A 21,777-nucleotide genomic window follows, 5' to 3' on the forward strand; every position below is an offset into this window, starting at 1 on the left:
GCTTGTAATCCCAGCACTTTGGGAGGCCAAGGTGGGCAGATCACAAGGTCAGGAGATCGAGACCACGGTGAAACCCCGTCTCTACTAAAAACACAAAAAATTAGCCGGGCGCGGTGGCAGGCGCCTGTAGTCTCAGCTACTCAGGAGGCTGAGGCAGGAGAATGGCGTGAACCCGTGAACCCCGGAGGCGAAGCTTGCAGTGAGCCCAGGTGGCGCCGCACTCCAGCCTGGGGAACAGAGTAAGACTCCGTCTCCAAAAAAAAAACAAAAAACAAACAAACAAAAAAAACAGTGCCTAAAAAATGTGGTCAATGAAAAAAGAGATTTGGAAGGGTGGCTGTAAATTGAATGTCAGGGAAGACTTTTCTGAGAACACATCTGGTCTGAGGTCTGAATCACCTATGTGAGTCTAAAGAAAAATAAATTTTTCTCCTACCATACTTTCAGAACACCTCTGTGGATTTTTCCCCTCCTACACACAGAGCAGTTCTCTAGCAGACACCAGCAGAATGTCTTACAACTTAATTTTGACTCTACCTGGTGTTAGCCTCAGACCCCACAGGTTGAGGGCTCAGTCCTACAAGATTACCCCACCTTTCCAACACTGGTTATAAGTCAGTATTTCTGCAGCTCCCTCCCTGGGTCCCATTAATTTTCTAGGACAGTTCACAGAACTCAGGGAAATGTGTTTACACATTTATTATAAAAGATATTACAAAGAATATAGATGGATAGTCAGATGAAGAAGATGGATGGGGTTTATGGAGGCTTCATTACGTAGGCAAGATTAATTACGTCATTGGTCATTGGTGATCAACCCAACCTTCAGTCCCTGTCTCCTCCCTGGAGGTTTGGGGGATGGGGCTGAATGTCCCAACCCTTTAATTACTCTGTTTTCTTTCTGGTGACCAGCTCCCTTCCTGGAGCCATTTAGGGACCCCCAGCCACTAGTCATCTCATTGGCATTCAAAAAACACTCATAACTTCAGAGATTCCAAGAGTTTTAGAAGCTATGCTACAGGAACCAGGGGCAGAGATCAAATATATATTTTTTCATATCACACTGTCACAGTGAGGATCTACAGGAAGGGAGTTCCCAGAAGAGGGAACAGCAAATGCAAAGGCCTGGAAGTGGGAAGCAGAGCACCCAGACTTTACACACCCTCTGACAGCTGATTTTGTTCTTGCCATTGTTCATTCATGTCATATCATACCATATCATATCATATATATCATATATCATATGCTTTATCAAGGCTATACTGAAGTTATAGAACACCAGAGTTGGGAAAAACTTAAAGATTACCCTAAGTCCTGATTGTATAGGGGTGGCAAAAGAGGTCATAGAGCTAGAACCCAGTGTCTCTTTAGTGTGGAAGGAAGGGCTGCCCTCTGAGTCCTTGCAGTCAGGGCTTCTGTTACCCTGCGCAAAGTTAGACATGGCTTCAGGAAAAATGGTCGAAAGTCTGATGGTGCCAGATATGGGGTGCATCCCAGGTCAGCGCTTCATTCCACATGCCCCAGGTTGAACTGACCATTACTTGGCTGGTCCTCCACTTAGCCTCAAGTCCACATTGACAATATGTAATTCCAGCCCACCTCCTCAGAGACAAGCAGTGTTTTTAATTGTTTTGTTTTGCCCCTAATCTCAGAAGGTAGTCACCCAGGCAAGGACATGCTAGTCTTTTTTTTTTAACCCAATGTAACTTTGTATGTCTCTTAGTGCATGGAGACCTCACCTTCCTTCGGGTGGACCTGTCGAAGCTCAGCCCTCATGGTATGGTGTGATCATTGGACATGGCTGAATCCATGTTTAAGGACAGCCCATGCCTTTTCTTTCTGGAAGTTGATCCTTTAGTACTCAACCTTGCTCATTATATTCGCCAAATATAGAATCCAGCTCAGTGACTTGAGGAAGTTGTTACTATGTCTTTTGTGAAGTGGAAACATGGGTTCAGGAAAACAATTCAAATTTCGATACTGACATTTGATCCTTTCCCCTACCACTTCCTGAATTCCCTAAGCCACAACTCCTTGACCTCCAGATCCTACTGAAATACACAGTTATAAATGCCGTTTGTTGGACATGGGGGTTTCATTCAAAGCAAACTCAGATGCAGCATTTTTGGCTGGGCACTTCCATACATGATTTTAGCAATGGAACCCTATCCAGGCTTCACTTGTGTAACTTTGCTAGCTTCCTGCTTTCCCCCACCCCTCCTGTCACGGATGTATCTAGAGGACCTTTTGTGAATGCAACTTCCAATGGGAATGTTTCACAGTAGAAATATGCTCTCCCGTGAGGCTCGTGCGTGACATTTCTGAAGATTTATTTAATTGGACTTTACTTAAATCCCATTGGGAAACATACTTTTGCTGTGAAGCTGTGATGTGTTTAATTTGGGGTCTAGGATAAATGTTGGTCCTCGGGGTGGATGGTTGAGCAACAGTTTTCCTTTTGTACAGTGGGCTTGTTTAATGAATAGCTTTACTAGGCTTTCCTCTGTTTGTTTGTTTAGCAGTGCTCCATTATTTAAACTTCTGCACTGAAAGGCAAGAATGTTTTCTCTCTCTTTAGAGAATTAAACAATAATGCAGAATATCTGGTTGAGCTCTTGGGAGAAATATGGTTTTGTGTTTTATAGCACTCTCCTCCTGTTAACATTCCTCTCTCTGCAGCCTCCCAGGATGATCTCATGGATTTTTCCCCCTCCTTTAATCCGTCTTGATGGATTAACCAGTATTAAGTTTGAGACCAGTGAGCAAAAAAGGTGGAGCCCTAACATGGTATAGAGTAGCCTCCGCAGTACGCAGAATGTCTCCAGCTAAAATATTCTTCTGCCCGGAAGGATGCCACATGGAGGTCATGTGCCAGTGCTGATCTGAAAGGGGGTATATCTAATGAGGAGGGAAGTGTCTTTGGGAGCAGAGTGGGCTTCTGTGCATGCATGCAGCTGGTTCATGGAACTAAGGTTCTGCAAGGCTTACTGGGCTTGCCTTTTATAGGCATGCTGGTCCTTTCAGCACACCCCCACCCCCTGCAGCCCCCGCCCCTACCACCCTGCCAGCCCCATTCTGACCTTGGACCATTTCTGGCTTGGCTTTAAGGTATGATACCAAGTTGGGCTGGCTCTCAGGGGCTTTGTTCTCAGGCAGCCCACAAGTTTTGGTGTGGCTCTTCAAAAGTAAGTATTATACGTTATATTTCTAAAAGTAAGCTACACTGGGAATTACAAGTGGAACTATATTCATTTGGGCTGCTTTAACCAAATGCCATAGACTGGATGGCTTAAACAACAGAAAGTTATTTTCTTACAGTTCTAGAGGCTGCAAGTTCAAGATTGGGGTGCCAGCATGGTTGGGTTCTGGTGAAGGCTTCCTTCTTGGCGTGCAGACAGCTGTCTTCTTGCTGTGCCCTCACAAGGCAGAGAGAGAGACAGCAAGCTCTGTGTTGTCTCTTATAAAGGCACTACTCCCATCACAGGAGCCCTCCCCTCATGACCTCACACTGGGGATTAGGGCTTCAGCATACGAATTTGTGTGTGTGTTTGAATGTGGGGAAGAGAGATACAATCAGTCCATAGCGGCCACAAAAAATGCATTCAGAAAAGGAAAGGGTATGAATTTTGCCCAGGATTTGGAGTGTAGGTAAGTTGCACCATTTGGTAAATCAGTGCGTTCTCTCTCTCTCTGTTTCTTTTCCCCTCCCCCCCCCTTTTCTTTTCAAACACATATTGATCACCTGTTGTGGACTTTGGAACACTCACGAGCTTCCCACTGAACTCAGAATAAAACCTGCCTAGGATGCCCTGTGAGGAGGGTCCCTGCCTCCCTACCTCCCCGTCTCCTAGACCTTCCCCCCGCCCACCTCTTGCCCAGTCATTGTGCCTCCCCACATTTGGCTCCCTTGAGTCACTCAGAGACCCCCTGAGTTCTCTGCCTTTCCCAGTGTGGTGTTCCCTCTCCCTCTGTTCTCCTGGATTCTGTCTCCTCTCATACCTCAGAAGGGCTGTCCATGAACCCCAATCTAATTAGTCCCCTCTCATAGCACCCAGGAACTGGAGAGCAGCTTCCATTATGACTTACCCTAATTTGTGACTGCCTTCTGGAATCTGTGTTTATGATTTTCATCTGTCTCCTCCTGAGGGAGTGGGGAGGGGCGGGGAAGGGGCCTCTGCAGCATGTCACTTACCTCCTCAACTCCCAGAATGTTTGGGGAGGGTTTGATCTTAAATACAAGAGATTATAACAGTGAAAAATGTGTTAATGTAACTGGCATGTCTGTTAACAAATCCCAGACTTGATATGAGTGTTTATGGTGTGCCTTTCTCCCTGGGAACTGGTTGGTCTGTGCTAACATAGGTAAAGTTTAGACATGTACAGTTAGAGAAACCAGAAAAAAAAAATGAACTTGCAAGTTTTCAGGAACATGGGGGCTGGAACTTGGCTGTCTTTCTGTCAGCCCCTGACCCCTCACCCCCAGACTGGATCTTGGTAGGTACCCTTCTTAGCCATTCACTTGATTGAAGCCCAAAACCCTTTCCTGGAAAGCAAAAATACTTACTCTTATTTTCTTTAGTTGGCATTTTTGTCAGTGAGAATGGAGCTCAATAGAAGTAGATAAAATCCTGGTGAAAAAAAAAAAAAAGGGACTACACAGGCTGGGAGGAGGGTGTGTGGATGGAGGGGACAACTGGATCCACCAGAAACATCTGTTCTGACCCTTCCATTCCAGACTAGGCTTAAGGGAAAGCAGAAGGCACTTCCCTGCCCCTCTGGCAGAGGGACTGACCTGAAGTCAACCATGCCCGCACAGTGTCTTCAGATGGTTCCTACGGAAACCTTTGTGAGACAGAATGGGGAGGGTGAGTTAAAGATGGTATTCTCTGCATTAGCAGAGCCTTACTGTGTGTTTGGCTGGCAGGAATGAGTGCTCAATCACTCTTCCCAGCCCACCTTTGACTTTTTAAAAATAGGTCTAACAAATATTCTGTGGATTCGTTTGAAATTCAAGCATCAAAATGTATTCCAGGTAGAATGCCTCTCTTTCATGTTTTCTTCCCATCTACTGCTGATGGATTTATGAGAGACAGAGAAGGTGGAGGGAGAGGGAGAGAAGGGTAGAAGAAGGGAGATGTCAGGGAAGGGAGGGAGAAGAGGCAGAGGGGAGGGGAGGGAGGAGGGATCAGGGTAGAGGAGCAAGAGCCTGGGAGAAGAGGTGAGGGAGAGAAGAGAGGAGAAGTGGGCAAGAGGGATAGAGATAGAGACCAAACCCAAGGCCCGGGTGGGGAAGAAACCAGAGTCTTAGAGTCTCACTGACTTCTGCAAAACCTGAGGGGGTTCCTGGCTCTGGGAACTCTTGAGATCTTAACAGTTCAAATCTGGCTCACATAAAAGTCATCTGCTCATTAAAATAACACAAAGCTGTTTAATTGTTGTCTTTGTGGAAAATTACATGACTGTCATCAGCTGTTGCTTCTGGCAGTGCTTTCTGTTCTAATGTAAATAAATGAGGTAACAGATTTAAAGAAACAGGCTGTATTTACATACTTGGAGGTATCCTCTCAAAACAATCTTTACATACTTGGAGGTATCCTCTCAAAACAATCTGCCTGTGTTATTCAAATACACACAAATTAAACTTGTGGTAGCTCAAACATTGGTTATTCATTAAAGCCTTAAAATTGAAATGGTAGGAGGGGGGCAAGAGAAGTGTACCTTTCTTCAGGGGGTAGGAACCAGAGGCTGACTTTTCTGTGTGGACTGAGCTACTCCAGCCTGCGGAAATATAATCCCCAGCTCTTTTCTATACCAATTCTGTCCTGAGGCAACTTCTGAGCCAGGAGGGGAGGGTGGTGGCAGCAGAGGGGAATCTTTAAAGCTCTGATAAAAACTTTCCAGGGTCAGCATTTCTTGGAAGGCCTCCAATTAAACTTTATTTTCAATTTTCATAAATCACAATTCCTAAATCATTGGATGTTTCTGACTCAGTTCACTTTTTTGAGGTAAATATGTGTGCAAGAATTTTTTAAAAATTATTCCTATTGAGGGCATGGCAAAGGTTTTTATCAAACAAGGAAGGGAACAGTATATTCGAAAATATAAAAAAAAAGAAAACCACAAGACCCCTCCGATAAACAAGTTAATGACTGGAAAAAGTAGAAGTATATGGAACAAAAAATCGAGAAGAAAGCACATTGCTAATTATACAAAGATTAGGAAGGAGCAAAAGTGACTGTTTTAGTTCTTGGTAAGTGTCATCATCAAGTATTAGCTTATTTCTGGAATGCTGGATTTTTTAATGTTGGGGTGGGAGGGAGGGGACATGATCTGAGAGAAACAACAGTAACTGTTGAAGTGGTTACCTTGTCTGGGTTAAATAACTGGAGTTTGTTGTCTCACACCAAGAAAATTTAGGACATGGACACACAGGAGTTTAGGAGCAGAGGCTTAATAGGCAAAAGAAAGAGAAAGGAAAACAGCTCACTCTTTAGTGAGAGAGAGGGGACTTCCCAGGGGAAAAAGGCCGGCTGGTGGTGGATGCACCAGATTTTATAGTCTGGCTTGTGGAGGCGGTGTCTGATTTATGTAGGGCTCACAGATTGGTTTGACCAGGTGTGAGGTTTACACAGCACTCTGGGGAGGGTGGTCAACCCACCCTAAACTTATTATGCAAATGAACTCTCCCCTTGCCTGGCGCCATCTTGTCTGCTCCTTACCTTACATGTGGCTGGCAGAGAAGGGAAGATGGAGCCTCCATTTTGAACATGCCTAGTCCCAGGTAATTCTTTCCTGCTGGCATCCACCCGTGCAAGCTACCAGTTTGCTTGTCTGTGTCTGCAGCTCGACTTTACAGGCTACTCTTTGATAGAAAATGATTTGGGGCTTCTCTTCATTAAAAGGAAAACCTTAGGACTTCTTTACCCTCACTATCTGCCTAAGTAATTTCTTCTTAACTCCTGTATCACTATGATACCAAAGTTATTATATGACAACAACAGAAGCAATGTCTATTTCATGGAAGCATCAGTATTCTATATTATGCTGTTTTGTCCAGACAATCCAAAGAAAAGACTACTATTAACTCAAAATTCAGGCAAATTCTGGTATCAACTTTTCAGATTTTTTTTTTCTCTTAAAACATTACTAAATACTACTTGGTTAGATGAACTAAGTAAAAATGAACAACTTTTATTATTGGAAGGTTGTTTTGGGAGGGCTATTCTGGAAGTGATTTCAGCCTATTGTTTATCACTAGGAAAACACCAGGAAGATCTCTTTATTGTTAAGTTTTTGTAAATTATTTCCAGAAAGAAATTGACCACCTATCTCAACACCTCTTTCCCTATAGCTCCTGTTGGTATCTAACACATCAGCAGTCACCTGTCTTCATGTGACTTGGGGCTAATTCCTGTGTACAAAGGGATTTAAATAAGACTAGTCCTGCTCTCCAAGAACCTAAATTCTATTAAAGCTCTTAATTTGGAAATACACAGAGAAAAGTATATTTTAAAAGAATATGTATTAATAATGCTATTATAGTTGTAGAGTGAGGCTGCATGTATATGTATAATAAGTTGTTGAAACTAAGTTTTTATAGAATGACTAAGAAAAACTGTAAACACCTCAACTTATTGAGAAAATTGAGGTATGAAAAAGTTGTGTGTGTGATAACTTTTCTATATGTCCATTTCTAAAATTTCTAGAAATATACATATATTTTTAGAAAATATACCAGAAATGTATTTTTGGCTATTTGATACGCCTAAAAAAAGTCTTTTTTTTTTTTCAAGGCTTCTAAAAATCAGAGACATAAAGAACTAAATATAATGAGGTTTTCAAGGGCGACCACACTAACCACCAGCGCCAACCCCCATTCTGCATGCCACTTCCTCCGGCAGTGATGGAGTGTAGACTAGGCTAACAACACTAAGTACACTTTTAGCAGAGCAGAGCCACAGTGGGCTGTCCCGATGGCTCCTGCTTTGTTCTCTCTATCTGGTGATGCCCTTTGTTTGGGGTTGCCTCTGCAGGATGGTCTCCTTTTCCCCACTGCTCTGAAGCAACTGTACCAGCGTCAAAAGTTCATCTCTAGCAACACTGACATTGACCACTGTAGTCTCTAGTCATCTTCCTGCATCGGACTATCTCCAGTGCTAGTTAGCTTTGCTGCTCCATTTGATAATCATTCAAATAGCTGCAGGGTTTGAATGCCTTCTTAAAATACCAGGATGGCTATTGTGCACACAAAATCATTGAATCATTACGACAGACCTAAGTAGTAGTATCCTATTTTATAGTTAGGGAAAGATAGACCAGAAGACTTCAATAGCTTTCAAAAAGTCACACACTTGGCATGTGGTAGACCCACTATTCTAAATCTAAGGCAAAGCTTTTTTTTTTTTTTTTTTTTTGCTGCTTTATATATCATGCACTGTCTTTTCTAGAGCTGGCTGTTAAGATATATCTGTAGATAACTGTGCTTCCTTCACACAGGAAAAAACCCATGAGTGGGGGGATTAAAATATTTTTAGATATATCTTCCTAAAAGACTTAATAATATAGCAAGCCAAATAATGTGGATGGATACTCAATGGGATTCAAGATGCCAGTATGTTGTATGTATATATCTGAAGTTTTATGTATATGTGTGTGTATTTTAAGCTTGTGATACCTCCTTGTTTATGTCTTTTCACACATAAGGCATTTCACATGTAAGCCAGACCACACTGGTTTGAGGGAAGCAGTCAAATGACGTGATCATAAGAAGACTTCTCTCTGACTCATAGCCTCCTAAATCTCTCCCCGTGAGTAAGAGAAACACTTCTTTATCTTTTGTTTCATACCTTATACCTAGTGAGACAACACTCCCATTCAACTCTCTCTGCCTCTGTTTGATAGGGCCTCCCTTCACTCTTCTTGGGAAAGAAATACAAGTTCCCTGGGGGTAAGATCATAAGACAATTTAAGTAACACTTCCTTGGGTATTTTACAGTAGCAATGATTTCAAGTGAACTTGAAAATACCCTACTGTAAAACACCCAATTCCTACTGTAAAATACCCAATCACATCTATGGAGTATAAAGAACATTTCATAGAAAACAAGAAGTAGAAATAATCTTTGTGGATGGAGCTGGTACTGCCCCCCCCACCGCCTGCCACCACATGTTTCTCCTGTTAGGTGATATTCTGCCCTGAAACTTATGAAGTGACTCTGACCCTGTCTTTGAAGAAGATTTCAGCCTTGGCAGCCTGACATCAGCTCCAGTTCATCCAGGCTTTGTTCTTCCACAAGATTCTTGTGCTTATAGAATCTTTAGTGGCTCTGATGTTCTACTGTTTCTGTGGAGTATATCATAGCATCCATCTGTTCTTGGTATAAACAAAATAGCATCCAACTTACACCAATGTCTCTCCCACTTACAATAAAACACCTAACTCTCATGTAGCATTGTATCCATATTGAGAACTCTGTGAGATAGATATTATTATATACAAGTCACAGATATGTAAACTGAAATGCAGAGACATCAATAACTTGTTACAAGGTAAGTGATAGGAGTCAGGATTTTTAACTCAAGCAGTCTGGCTCCAGTCTATGATCTTAACCGCTATCATCAAGGTACTGTTTTACTTTAAAAGACTAGTTACTCAGTAAGAAAAACTAGGCAACAGAGAGAGGTGATCAATATGCTTATAGCAAACTGTGGAAGAGTCCAATTTTAGCCTACACCCCTCGCCCTGGTCTTTGGACATTACTTCTGTTTGCTGACCTTCAGTGACAGTGTTCCTTAAATTTCTGGAAACAACTCACTTTCTAGCTTAGCGTAAGACCAGAAAGTGCTGTCCACCTTTAGAATATAAAAATCTCTTGCTTATAGATTCTGCATTTGGATGTGGTTTCTTTAACTCACCACCTCGTGCATTGCTTCTGAATCACATTACAGAGGACTCTTCTGTTTCCAGGACTGCAGTAGCCAAAACAGCAACAGGAGCTGAAATGCATCTATCAAGAGAAGTTTCCCACTAAAACTAGAATCCATTGCTTCAGTAGGACTGTCACTGAACTAAGCCTGTGTTAGCAGAAACTGGCAGGCAGTATTTCCACATACAGTTCTTTAGGGATGCTAGGTATTCTTTGTTGCTGCCATTTAGAATCAGTGTACTGACCATACTCATTTTGGCAGAGAACCTACTTTTGAGATAAGCTTTGAAAATGTTTGCTGCCCACCCCCACCTTGCCCTGCCTCACCCCACCCCAGCATTGTTGCTCATGGCTACAATATGTTTGCACTAATAACTGCAGGCTCTTGTGCACATAGAGAAGTTAGCCACCTTGGTAGAAATCAGAGGAAGGGAAGAAAGAGGGAAGAACGGTTTTATTTTCAAAATCCAATCCTGTGGAAAAACCAGAAATGCAAAGACATAGTCTTTATTAGGAAAGCTAGCACCAACAAAGTAAAATCAGATGTATTTGTTTAGGAAAAATAGGGAGCTGCTGCTTTCTTTATGTTAAAAGGATGTTATGCAGACTTTCAAACTGCTCAGATACCTTGGTTCCTAATTCTTTTTTGTTAAATCTAATTTTAAAAGTAAAAACTCAGGAACATTAGCTTACTTATATAGAGTCTTTATAGCAAGCAGATTTTTTTTTTTTTAGAACTTTAAAATGGTAGTTTCCCAAAGTGATGGAAAGAAAAAGCACTTACAATGTGCTGGACATTGTTTTAAAATACTGTATTAACCACTTTAATCATTACAACAGTACAGTGAGGTAGGTACTGTTATTATCCCTATTTTGTATACAGGGAAACAGAGGAATAGACAGGTGAGAAACCTGCCCAGGGTCTCATAGCTAGTGTTTGGCTGTGCTGGGGATTCAAACCCAGTAAGTCCAGACTCAGTACCCCTGCGCTGAATGACTGCACTGCACATAGGGCTCTCATGGGCTAGATGTTTGCATAGATCAGTTGGAATTTACGACAAAGGTGATAATATTGGGGGTAATAAGACATTATTTATCGAATACCTGGTTGTGTATCAAAACCTTTACATAGCCTTCCTGAACTATGACCCTGTTGGGTAGATGATATTACATCCACTTAATAGATTGGTAAACTGAGGCTTAATGAGGGAACCTGACCTGCACAGGGTCTCACAGCCGCTAGGAGGCAGAATCATAACTGCAGCTAGGTGTGTTTGTCTCTGACCTTTGCTCTTAACCTCCATACTACACTGCTCCTGCTTTGTTTGTTAATTATCATGTTCTAATATTCTTAAATAGTAATAAATATAACATCATCAAGGTTCCTCATTAAGTGATCAGTCACTTTGGCCTCTGGTGATATTTGATGGGGTAGGGTCGGGGGAAAGTAACTGGAAAAGAAAAACCAGATTAGCTTTACTCTTCCCCCTCCCCTCCAGCTTTCAATTTCAACCCTTCCCCAAGAGAAGAAAACAATCCTTCCTGCCGACTTCTCTGGAAAAAGCCACCACTGTGAGCTTCCACTGTTTTGTTTTACTTTAAGCACCGTCCACAGAGAGAGTTTTTAACTGCAATACGTAGCTGTGCATAAGCCTTATGGAGAACTGATGCCCAAGCTGATTAGCATACTGGCAGTTGAACAGGAGACTATTTCTTCAGACCCCTCAAGGAGAATTTCCTTGTTTACCTTATATGTTTAAATTGTAATATCTCCTTTTTCTCTCCACCCCTCCCACCTCCAAATATCATATGAACAGAGTTCCTACATGGCTTAAACATACGATACACACATACTTTTGCACATAAGCATGCTCTGTGATTTGGAGCATTCTGCATGTCTGTCTCAAATTCCCTCCTCCCCCCACTCCCCATGGTTTTTTCCCCCCATTAGGCAAATGGAAGGCCCATGCCACCTGTTAGCATTACATCATTGGCTCCCCAGAACACAGTTGCACCAAAGGCCTTAAACAAAGTAGTTCTTCTTGTATTGTTTGCACTCAAAGAGCTGATATCATGCCAACTGATGTCATTGTATGTCTTTGTGTAACTGCTATGGCAACTGGGCAGGTGGGGAGCCTCCAGCTGATGTCATTGAGAAAGGAGGTGTAGAGGCAGAATTTTAAAAAGCTGGACGCTGCTTTTTTCTGTGTGTGGGGTTTTCTAGCATTTTTTTTTAAAACTAGCTGCTTTTAAGACAAATTACAGCTTGAGTACCCTAAATAAGAACAGAGAGGTTTTTCCCCTGCTTTTAGAGACTTCTTTTGAATTTGTTTTGTTGTTCTTTCCTCTCATCTTATATGGAAAAATGTAACAACTGCAGCCTTTGAAGAAAAAAGTGAATTAGGTTCCCATCACAGAATCTGTGTGGAATTTGGGTTTCTGTGGAGGCAAAGCTGAGCAGATTTTAACTCTTCAGAATCCCTTTTGTGGAGGCTGTGATGATGACAATGGGTAGTTTTTATCTTATTTATTTTTTAAGTCTTCACTGGTGAAGTTATTTTCAATATTTTCTTTCTTTCTACTTCAGAATTCTCTCTTCAGGTTCAAAGTTTATTATCATAACTGCCTAGCAGAATGAACTGTCATACGTAAGGGCAGAGGTTAATTCTAGAAATCAGCTGAAATTTGTATACAGCTCTTGTTTTTCTTTTCAAAAAGCTGAGGTAGGTTTTGACTTTTTACTTTCGATGAGTAAAGTGAACATAGTATTGCCCTTTGAGTTTTCTTTGGATCATAACCATACCTTAAGGAGAATATGATTTCTCTCTTTTACGCAGCCAGCTCCGGCTCCATTGGTTATGAAAAGTCATGAGACTCGGTCTAGGTTTTGGTCTGGAGTTTCCCGCTGTGGTTTGTCAAAGATGAGACTTGAAATGGAGAAGAACATATGCTAGGCTCAGAGGCTAGTGGACAGATAGACTTCCTGTCCTTATTGCAACATAACCGCCTCTTGTTCATGCTTTGGGTTTTCTGCCTTATCTCCTGGAACTATCAAGACAGCCACAAGCCATCTGTCTTTGAGGGTAGTAGATGTTGTGTTCTGGTGGCTTTCAGCTAATAGGAGTTTTCTACTTCCCCCTCTTTTCAAAGGGAAAGCCAGAGTGTATCTAGTTCTGTTTGATTTGAATTAGAGTTCAGTTGGCACTAATAATGTCAATCCAGATTTTATAGCACTTACATGTATATTATATAATTTGAGCTTTGTAATAATCCTTTGGGTTTATCTGTGCATGTCATTGTGTGTAAAAATATTAGCAGAAAATTTAAACAATAAACTGTGATCCATAAATTCCCTAACTTAAACAATTGTTCATTTTTTGTACAGTCCTTCAGCTTTTGTTGAATGTTTTTTACTTAGCTTTTTAAAAATTTAATATTAAACCAAAATATTTTATTTATTTTCACATCGTTTTTGCAACTACTCTTTTAAAGGCCACATAATACTCCATGGAATGAATGTAATAACTTTTTTTTCTTTTAATTTGTTTTTGTGTTTTACTTGGCCTTTTAAAAATATATATAAAACAGATAATATTGTAGTGACCATCTCCATGTATCTAGCTAACTGTCTTTGGTTAGATGATTTCCCTAAGATCCATTCCCAAAATGAGATTGCACTTGTTCAGGGGAAGATTTGCATTTTAAAAATGGAGAAACAAGCACAGTTTATAAGCTTTTTATGCTAGATGCATAACTCTTAGGAGGCAGAGCAGAGCCGTAAGCTCAAAAGTATGCATTCACACTTCCACAAGAGGTTTCTTGATGGGTTTATGTGCCCATAAGCCTTGGAAAGTCGAGGAGTAAGCAACTGCGCTGCTCTCACATTCTGTTCTACTGAAAGTCAGGGTTGACAAATGTCAGGGACCTACATGGAGAATATGAAAAAAGATTATAAGAGCAATCCATCCCACCCCACCCTGGCTTGTCTTTTCCAAGTACTTCTCTGCTGATTTCACCTGTGGGCAATCATATAAATAATATAAATTAAAATAGTGACTACTTGCTGAGCTCTACTGTGTGCCAGGAGATGTGTTAAGTATTTTACACATACTCATTTATCTGAGGCTCACAGTTGCACTCAAAGGGAGACGCCATCACCCTCAGCTTACAGATGGTGGAACTGAAGCACAGAGGTAAATGAACTTAAGTCATAGTGTCAGGAAATGATGGTACCCAGAGTATAATCAAGGTAACCTGTCTCTTCCAACGTTCTTGCTTGTAACCACTCTGCTCTATTGGGAGCACACTTGGCCCTCTGGGTGAGGTGAGCTATGAAGGGTGCAAGACGTGCTCCTGTGGTGCTGAGATTCCACCCGAGGAGGTCATCTGTGCCTTTCTTGGCTCCCAAAGCACAGGGTTCTATGTAGGCCACTGAGCATATGGCTCTTTGAGGCAGGTCACATTTGCAGCTGAGGAAATTGCCTGACGCTGCGTGGAACTCTTTCTAGGGGAACATGCCCTCATTTGTAGAAAGAGCATATTTCCAAAGTGCTCCATGCAGTGATACTCCCCGAAGCTTGTCTTGGGTCTCTAAATGGACTTTTATTTTTTGTTTTATTTTTATTTTGTTTAAATACATATTTATGTGTGTATTTAAAATATGCTTGAGCTACAATGCAAACTCATTCTAATGGGGAGGTAGCATTTTCTGCCAGCTCTGAAATCTCAGTCACTCTCACTTTCTGTGTTTGTGTTCCAGGTGGACTTAGTAGTTTTAAGCAGAACCATGAAAACCTCTGTGACAACTCCCTCCAGCTCCAAGAGTGCCGGGAGGTGGGGGGCGGCGCATCCGCGGCCTCGAGCTTGCTACCTCAGCCTATCCCCACCACCCCTGACATCGAGAACGCTGAGCTCACCCCCATCTTGCCCTTCCTGTTCCTTGGCAATGAGCAGGATGCTCAGGACCTGGACACCATGCAGCGGCTGAACATCAGCTACGTCATCAATGTCACCACTCATCTTCCCCTCTACCACTATGAGAAAGGCCTGTTCAATTACAAGCGGCTGCCGGCCACTGACAGCAACAAGCAGAACCTGCGGCAGTACTTTGAAGAGGCTTTTGAGTTCATTGGTAACTGTCTCCCATAGGGAATTTTCATCCTCTGCCTTCCTTTTCCCTCCGGCTCTTGCTTTGATATCAAGTTCAAGGTTTATTCCTATGTTGCAAAAAAAAAAAAAAAGCTGCCCTGGAGTTTCGAAGGGCTCTGCTAACTGAAACAGCCTAAGCATTCTCCTAAGTCATAGCCTGTCAAGTGTATCCAAGCCATCAAGATGGATATAAAAGGGCAGTAATTGAATTTGTTGGGATCCGTTCAACTAGAAATCCTCATCCCTCAAGTTCTCAGTGAAATAGTGGTAGGAGTTAGCATTTATGTGCTCTATAACCAGAAAAATGGATGGAAAGTAAGGAATTGGAGGTCAGAGCTGGTGCTACTGCTACTGGATCTACTAGCGCCCTTCAGCACCTTGGAAGCAACATCTAGTGAATATGACACCCCTTCCAAACACACCCATGCCTTCCGGTCACCCTACTAATCCTTATTCATCGAGCATAAGAGGAGTGGTACTAGCTTTCCTTTGACAGTCTGCCCCAAACTCATTGAACTAGGAAAGGTCAGGTTGTGTAGACAGAGTAGTTCCCAAGGAGGAAGTTTTAGCAACAGCAGGCTTTAATCCCCAGAAGGAAGCAACTATCAGCCTAATCCTAATCCTAATTTCTGCAACTTCTATAGCCCCAAACTGCTATAAGACTCAAAATATCATTTTAGGAACACCTGCAATATAGCAAAACTCAACATTTGTTTTTGTTTTGTTTTGTTTTTAAGTAACTTCAACTTTTATCACCATAAAGGGGTGGTCTAGTACTTTTCCTAAATATTACAGCAGGTTGTTATTCCAGGAAGAATACAGTTAAGTGGAGTGGGGTGTTCCTTCGCCAGAGAAAAAAAACAGCCTTAGGTTTAACAGCCACTGGGGTCTGGTGGATTTGCTGTAGTGTTGACATCTGCGGCCGTGTTGCCAAGCTGTTTTCCTTGCTAATTATGCCGTCAGCACAGGACCATGGAATATTGAGTCTGAAAGGAAATTCAGGGTGATCACTGAACTTAGAGAAGGAAAGTGACTTATCTGAGGTCATAAGAATTCTAGTGTCCAAGAAGGGGCCAGAATCCAGGGTTTTTGACCCAAGCCTGAGGCCTTTTCACAACATACTAAGGTGATGTTTCTGATGCCCTATTAAGTAATTCCCAACTGGCAACACTGAGGATGCAGAGATACTGCAGATTCTTTATTAATAAAATCTGAGCCAAACCTGGAACTCTGAGGAAGAAAAATTTTTCAACAAGCAGATGAGGAACTTCTGGTTGATACATGGTGTTATGACTGAGATTCCATCTGACTTAATTCCAGTTGGAGGAAGTTAGGAAATTGTTTTCTATTTAATGACTAGGGTAAGATATACTTGTTCTAAGAGGATTTCAACCAAAGCTCTCACATTCCTTATAGATTACTCAGGCTTACCTGCCTTTTTTTTTTTTTAAAGGAAAACGAGACCAATAACAAATAGCATTCAGCCCGAAGAACAACTCCAAATCACAACCTGCATAGGCACAATTTTATTTTCATCGTTATGTTATTGGATAAACTGAAATCTTACAGTCTTGCGTTAGGAAAAACACAGCAGGTTTTATAAACATAATAGCTTTCACTGAGAGTCTAATATAAATTAAGCAGCATCTAAGTTTAGTGTTTATGCCAGTTTGTTTATTCCTGAATCAAGTGTGTGTAGTGGAACCAGTGGTCCAGCCAGGCACTTGGAAGCTCATTCTCTCATCACCATGCTTTCTGGTCTTGATTTGGAGCTCAATACTGTGCACTGAAGGGAAAAGGTTGGAAAAAGAGAGATGCTTACTTTTCTTGAAATACTGTTGACTATGAGAAGTAAACCTCATCTGTAAACTTTTAAGATGAAAATTTACATCAGGTTTTTTTTTCCCTTGGTCCACTGGTGGCTAGCCAGTAGATGTAGTTTAGGTGAAATCGCTATTCTCTCTACTCCTTCTCCTTCCCTACCTGTTTATCTAATTGGTGTTCCTTCAAGGAAGCTTGCTTAGAGATGCGTTAGAGTCTAGAAATGTCGTTAAGAATCTGTTCAGGCAGTGCCCACACGCTATTGTCCTGAGCTTTTAATATATCCGAAAGCTTAGCAAGTCTTCCTCTTTCAATTGCTCTGGATTTTGAACCATTGCTGGGATTCCTCCATCTTCTGCATTATTGCCACATTGGAATGTCATACGTGGATGCAAATGGGGTTGAACGCTTGAGAGGTGACACCCTGGGCCTGTATGCTACTGGCCTTTAGTTAACTTTGCAACAACTGGATTTTCTGGGGAGAAGCTGAACATAGCATGTTTCTAGTTTAGCTTTATTCCTTTAACCTTAATCAGGGTTTAGTAAGACTAAAACTCTTATCCATTTAATTCCCGTTCCTGTACAGAGCAATTCTATAGAATAAAGAAAGTGTTTTTTCTCTATTACAAGTGAGAGAGTTGTTGTTACTAGCTTTAGGTTTGTTAAGTCACACAACCAAAAATTGGAATTAACATCCTTAATCCAAAGAGGAACTGTTATATATATATATATAAAAAACATATATACACACACACACACACATACACATACACATACATATATATATGTGTGTGTGTGAGTGTATATTTTCATGTGTTGGTATAATTTTTCCCTCCCTCTCTCCTTTTCCTTCATTCTTTTTTTTTCAGTAGTATAATTCCAGAAAATAAGAGAACAAGACATTTAAGAGAGAGGTTCAATGACTGTTAGAGTTGACTTAATCAGTAGCTTGTTCAGCGTGAAAGTTAACTGTGTTATAGGTCTGGCTTCAGGCCACTGTCACCTGTGAAGCAAACTGTTCCCTCTCTTTAAATGTAGATGTATAGCTTCTTGTTCATGCTGCTATCAACTTTAGCCAGTTCTGGAAGTTGTGACATAAATATATATAATGAACTAGTAGATTATACTTGGCTTTAAAACAGTTTTAATTCATTATTTCTCTACAAAATAAGGCATTGCAAAATTTAGATAAAAGTTTCTCTCTCCGTGCCTCTCCCTTCCGTCTGCCCTTCATCTCTTGTCTTTCTCCCTTTTTTCAGAGGAAGCTCACCAGTGTGGGAAGGGGCTTCTCATCCACTGCCAGGCTGGGGTGTCCCGCTCTGCCACCATCGTCATCGCTTACTTGATGAAGCACACTCGGATGACCATGACTGATGCTTATAAATTTGTCAAAGGCAAACGACCAATTATCTCCCCAAACCTTAACTTCATGGGGCAGTTGCTAGAATTTGAGGAAGACCTAAACAACGGTGTGACACCGAGAATCCTTACACCAAAGCTGATGGGTGTGGAGACGGTTGTGTGACAATGGTCTGGATGGAAAGGATTGCTGCTCTCCGTTAGGAGACAATGAGGAAGGAGGATGGATTCTGGTTTTTTTTTTTCTTCTTTTTTTTTTTTTAGTTGGGAGTAAAGTTTGTGAATGGAAACAAACTTGTTTAAACACTTTATTTTTAACAAGTGTGAGAAGACTATAACTTTTGACGCCATTGAGATTCACCTCCCACAAACTGACAAATTCAGGAGGTTAAAGAAGTAATTTTTTTAAGCCAACAATAAAAATATAATACAACTTGTTTCTCCCCCTTTTCCTTTTAAGCTATTTGTAGAGTTTATGACTAAATAGTCTGTGCAGGTTCATAGACCGAAAATACTACACACTTTAAACCAATTAAAAAGAACCAAAAGTAAATAGAAAAGACATTGAATCACCAAGGCCTGGGACCCGCCTGGGCTGTCCACATAGAAAACAAAAACCCAACCAAACCAAGCCCTGTTGTGCTCACTGGTGCAAAGAGAAGATCAGGGCAGCTTAAGTGGTCTAAGAATCCTTCAGGCATTCTTTAAAAAGACAAAGGATACCTTTGATTTTGTGTGTTTCATGCTCTGCATTTTTTTTTTTTTTTTTTCCTTCTCTGGGTTTAAGAGATTTTTTTTGAAATAGTGAGGAACTGACCATTATACCATATGCCTTCACTGGCTTCTTGTGCAATAATATGATGTTTTAAGTGTGCAAACAAGTTAGAGCTGGCAGCTGAATGGTAGACAAATAGTGCAAATTTGCCAGGTTGGAGATAGAAAGGAATTCAACAATATATCAATTACTTTCCTTCCCACCTTTTTCCTTTTTTTTTTTTTTTTTTTTCTGACTTGATTCTGGTTACAGTGCCATAAACCTTGTTACATATGTATATCAGAATGTAAGAAAAAAAGAAAAATTTATTTAAAAATATTTTTCGCAAAAAAAATCTTGGTGTGTTTCTGTTGATTGTGTAAAAATTTATTTTCATTACATAAATGAAACTGGTTTGGGATGTGTCTTTTTTCCCCCCTCTTTTACCTTAACTCAGGTTCAAGCCTTTCTTAGCTCTGGTAATTTGCATATAAAAGTTGAAATAAAACACAGATTTTTATATAGGGAAAGAGAGATGAGGAAGGAAACATATCCAGTTTTCTCACTGTGAAACAGAATTAGCAAGGAAGTGAAACAGCTCCAGTATTGATCTGCCCAGTCACTATCCCTTCTATTCTCACAATGCTGTCATCCTCTCCTGCAAATATAATTCCTTTTGCATTGGGGAAGCCTTGCATAAAGTGAACTTAAGGGGATCCCATCTGCCTTTGCGCCTTGGTGTCCAAATCACTGCCAGATTGATTGGTGAGAATTCAGTGATCTCCCTAGTGGGTATTTGATAAAAACTTAGGCAATCTTCCACTTAGGGATCTTGCTGTTCCTCTCCCCCTCTTCCGCCCCAACTGCCCCATTGTCACTTGCTCACTTGACATCTTTGGTGACATTAACCATGGAATGCATTGCAGCAAATTGCTATTGCCTACTCTTCCCAGCAAACTGAAACTGAGCTCCATACATATGTACAGCTTCCTTATAACTCTGGGTTAATGCATAGCTGGGTTCCCAATTCACTGTTGATGGAGGGTTGGGAGTATGGGAAAAACACAATGCAAATATTTTCAATGTTTAATTAAATTAAAAGTCTAGTGGGACTTGGCCATAAGGAAGATTTATGGCAAACTGAAATTTGCCTGGGGTGAATAAAAGAGTTGAAGAATCTGGCATGTTGGATTCTATGTGACAATATTTGACATAAATAATTTTGTGTATGTTGGCTTGAAAATGTTATAAGGAAATATTTTTGACATTAAAAAAATAGCTTTTCTACCAAAAATAATTTAAATTTTTCTTTTATAGAAAAGTGGAGACTGAATTTAACAGGAATTAACAGCTATTTTGGATTATTTTAATACAAAGTGTTAATCAGGTAAAAAGTAAATCTCTGTGCTTTCTATTCTTCAGGCTAACAATTTCCTTGGTTTAAGGAGTCAGGTTGATATATAATTAGTGATTTAAAATACATGGTAATTTATCAGACTTTTTTTCTTTTGTTATTTTAAGTCTAAATATTAAATTTCTGATAGCGTGTAAGGTATATTGCCTCCCTCTCTCCCTTCCTTCTTTCCTTCTGCTTTTTCTTTGTTCCCCTCCCTCCTTTTCTTCCCTCCCTCTTCCCTTCCCTCTCCTTTTCCTTCCCTTCCCTTCCCTTTCCCACTTTCCCACTTTCCCACTTTCCCTCTTTCCCTCTCTTTTTTCTTTCTAACAAAACAGAAAAATCAATACAATTTCTCATCTTTATCCACATGGAAGTGATTTATGTTTTTGGAAATTTATGACTTTGAGAGAAAAGCCTATCCTGAGGCAAACAGTAATCCTGCCAACCAGAATACCAAGGATTCTGAGAGGGACTCAGGACTTTTCTACTAATCTGCTGTGAGTCACTTAGCCTCCATTTCTTCATAAGGAATGTTAACCACTTCATGAAAATAATACAGATTAACCAAGCCATAGCTCCAGAAGCCAGACTCCACAGGTTGCTGGGCCTCACTAGCTGTCTGGGAGCTATCGGGCTGCCCTAGGAAATAATTGTGTCACCCCAAGAAAGCCGAGTCCCTGACCAATGCATGAACCATTCTCAGAATCCAGCAAGGGTTGTTTTATACTAAATGAATCTAATTACTTAGTAGAATGAATCTGCAATTAATTTTTAAAAATATAGCAAACATTGTTAGATTGAATAAAACAGCAGCTTCAGCTTTATATATTACATTTATTTCAATAGTTAATACTTTTCTAATCAATGCATGTGAACCAGGATAGGGAGTTTTCATTTCTTGAAAGAGTTTGTGCCAGTTTCTTCTGGATAAGAAAAGGCATCATGGGAGGTAGGGCAAGGAAGCTGACAAAAAACATGTACAAGGGGAAATATGCAAGAAGAAACGTGCACAACCCCACAATCACGTGCTGGCAGTAAAGGGGAAAGACGGCCTTTTGTAATATGAGAAACAGGAGAAACTGGGAGGCTAAAATGAAAAGAAAAAAACCTGTGTCAGAGTAAAGAACTAGGATCTGAATGACACTCCAGAAGCTGACTAAGATAGAATGCTAATAAATTGCTCAGCTAGATATTCTGATGGTAAGAAGTCCAATGAGCCAAGTTAAATAGAGACCAATCAATGATGGCCTTCACCTTATTTGGGGACAGGCTCTTGTAAATAGGCCACAACACATTTTATTTTGTGCTTTTTTCCCCAAACATGAAACATGCAATCTCACGAAATATAGGTTGCTGTTTGGTTTCAAGCTCTG

General features: G+C 40.8%; 1 protein-coding gene across 4 annotated transcripts in view; it reads left to right on the forward strand.

The window, feature by feature from the left end:
• Positions 1-19,423, forward strand: part of DUSP10 (dual specificity phosphatase 10) — a 41,448-nt gene extending 22,025 nt beyond the window's left edge. For all 4 annotated transcript variants that reach the window (XM_050761169.1, XM_050761172.1, XM_050761179.1 and 1 more), the window contains exons 3-4: positions 14,686-15,057; positions 18,155-19,423. In XM_050761169.1, coding sequence (XP_050617126.1) covers positions 14,686-15,057; positions 18,155-18,420 — 638 coding nt within the window. In that variant the 3' untranslated portion in view covers positions 18,421-19,423. The remainder of the gene's footprint in view (positions 1-14,685; positions 15,058-18,154) is intronic.
• Positions 19,424-21,777: the final 2,354 nt, after the last annotated feature.

This window comes from Macaca thibetana, chromosome 1 (genome assembly GCF_024542745.1).
Source record: "Macaca thibetana thibetana isolate TM-01 chromosome 1, ASM2454274v1, whole genome shotgun sequence".
NCBI lineage: Eukaryota > Metazoa > Chordata > Mammalia > Primates > Cercopithecidae > Macaca > Macaca thibetana.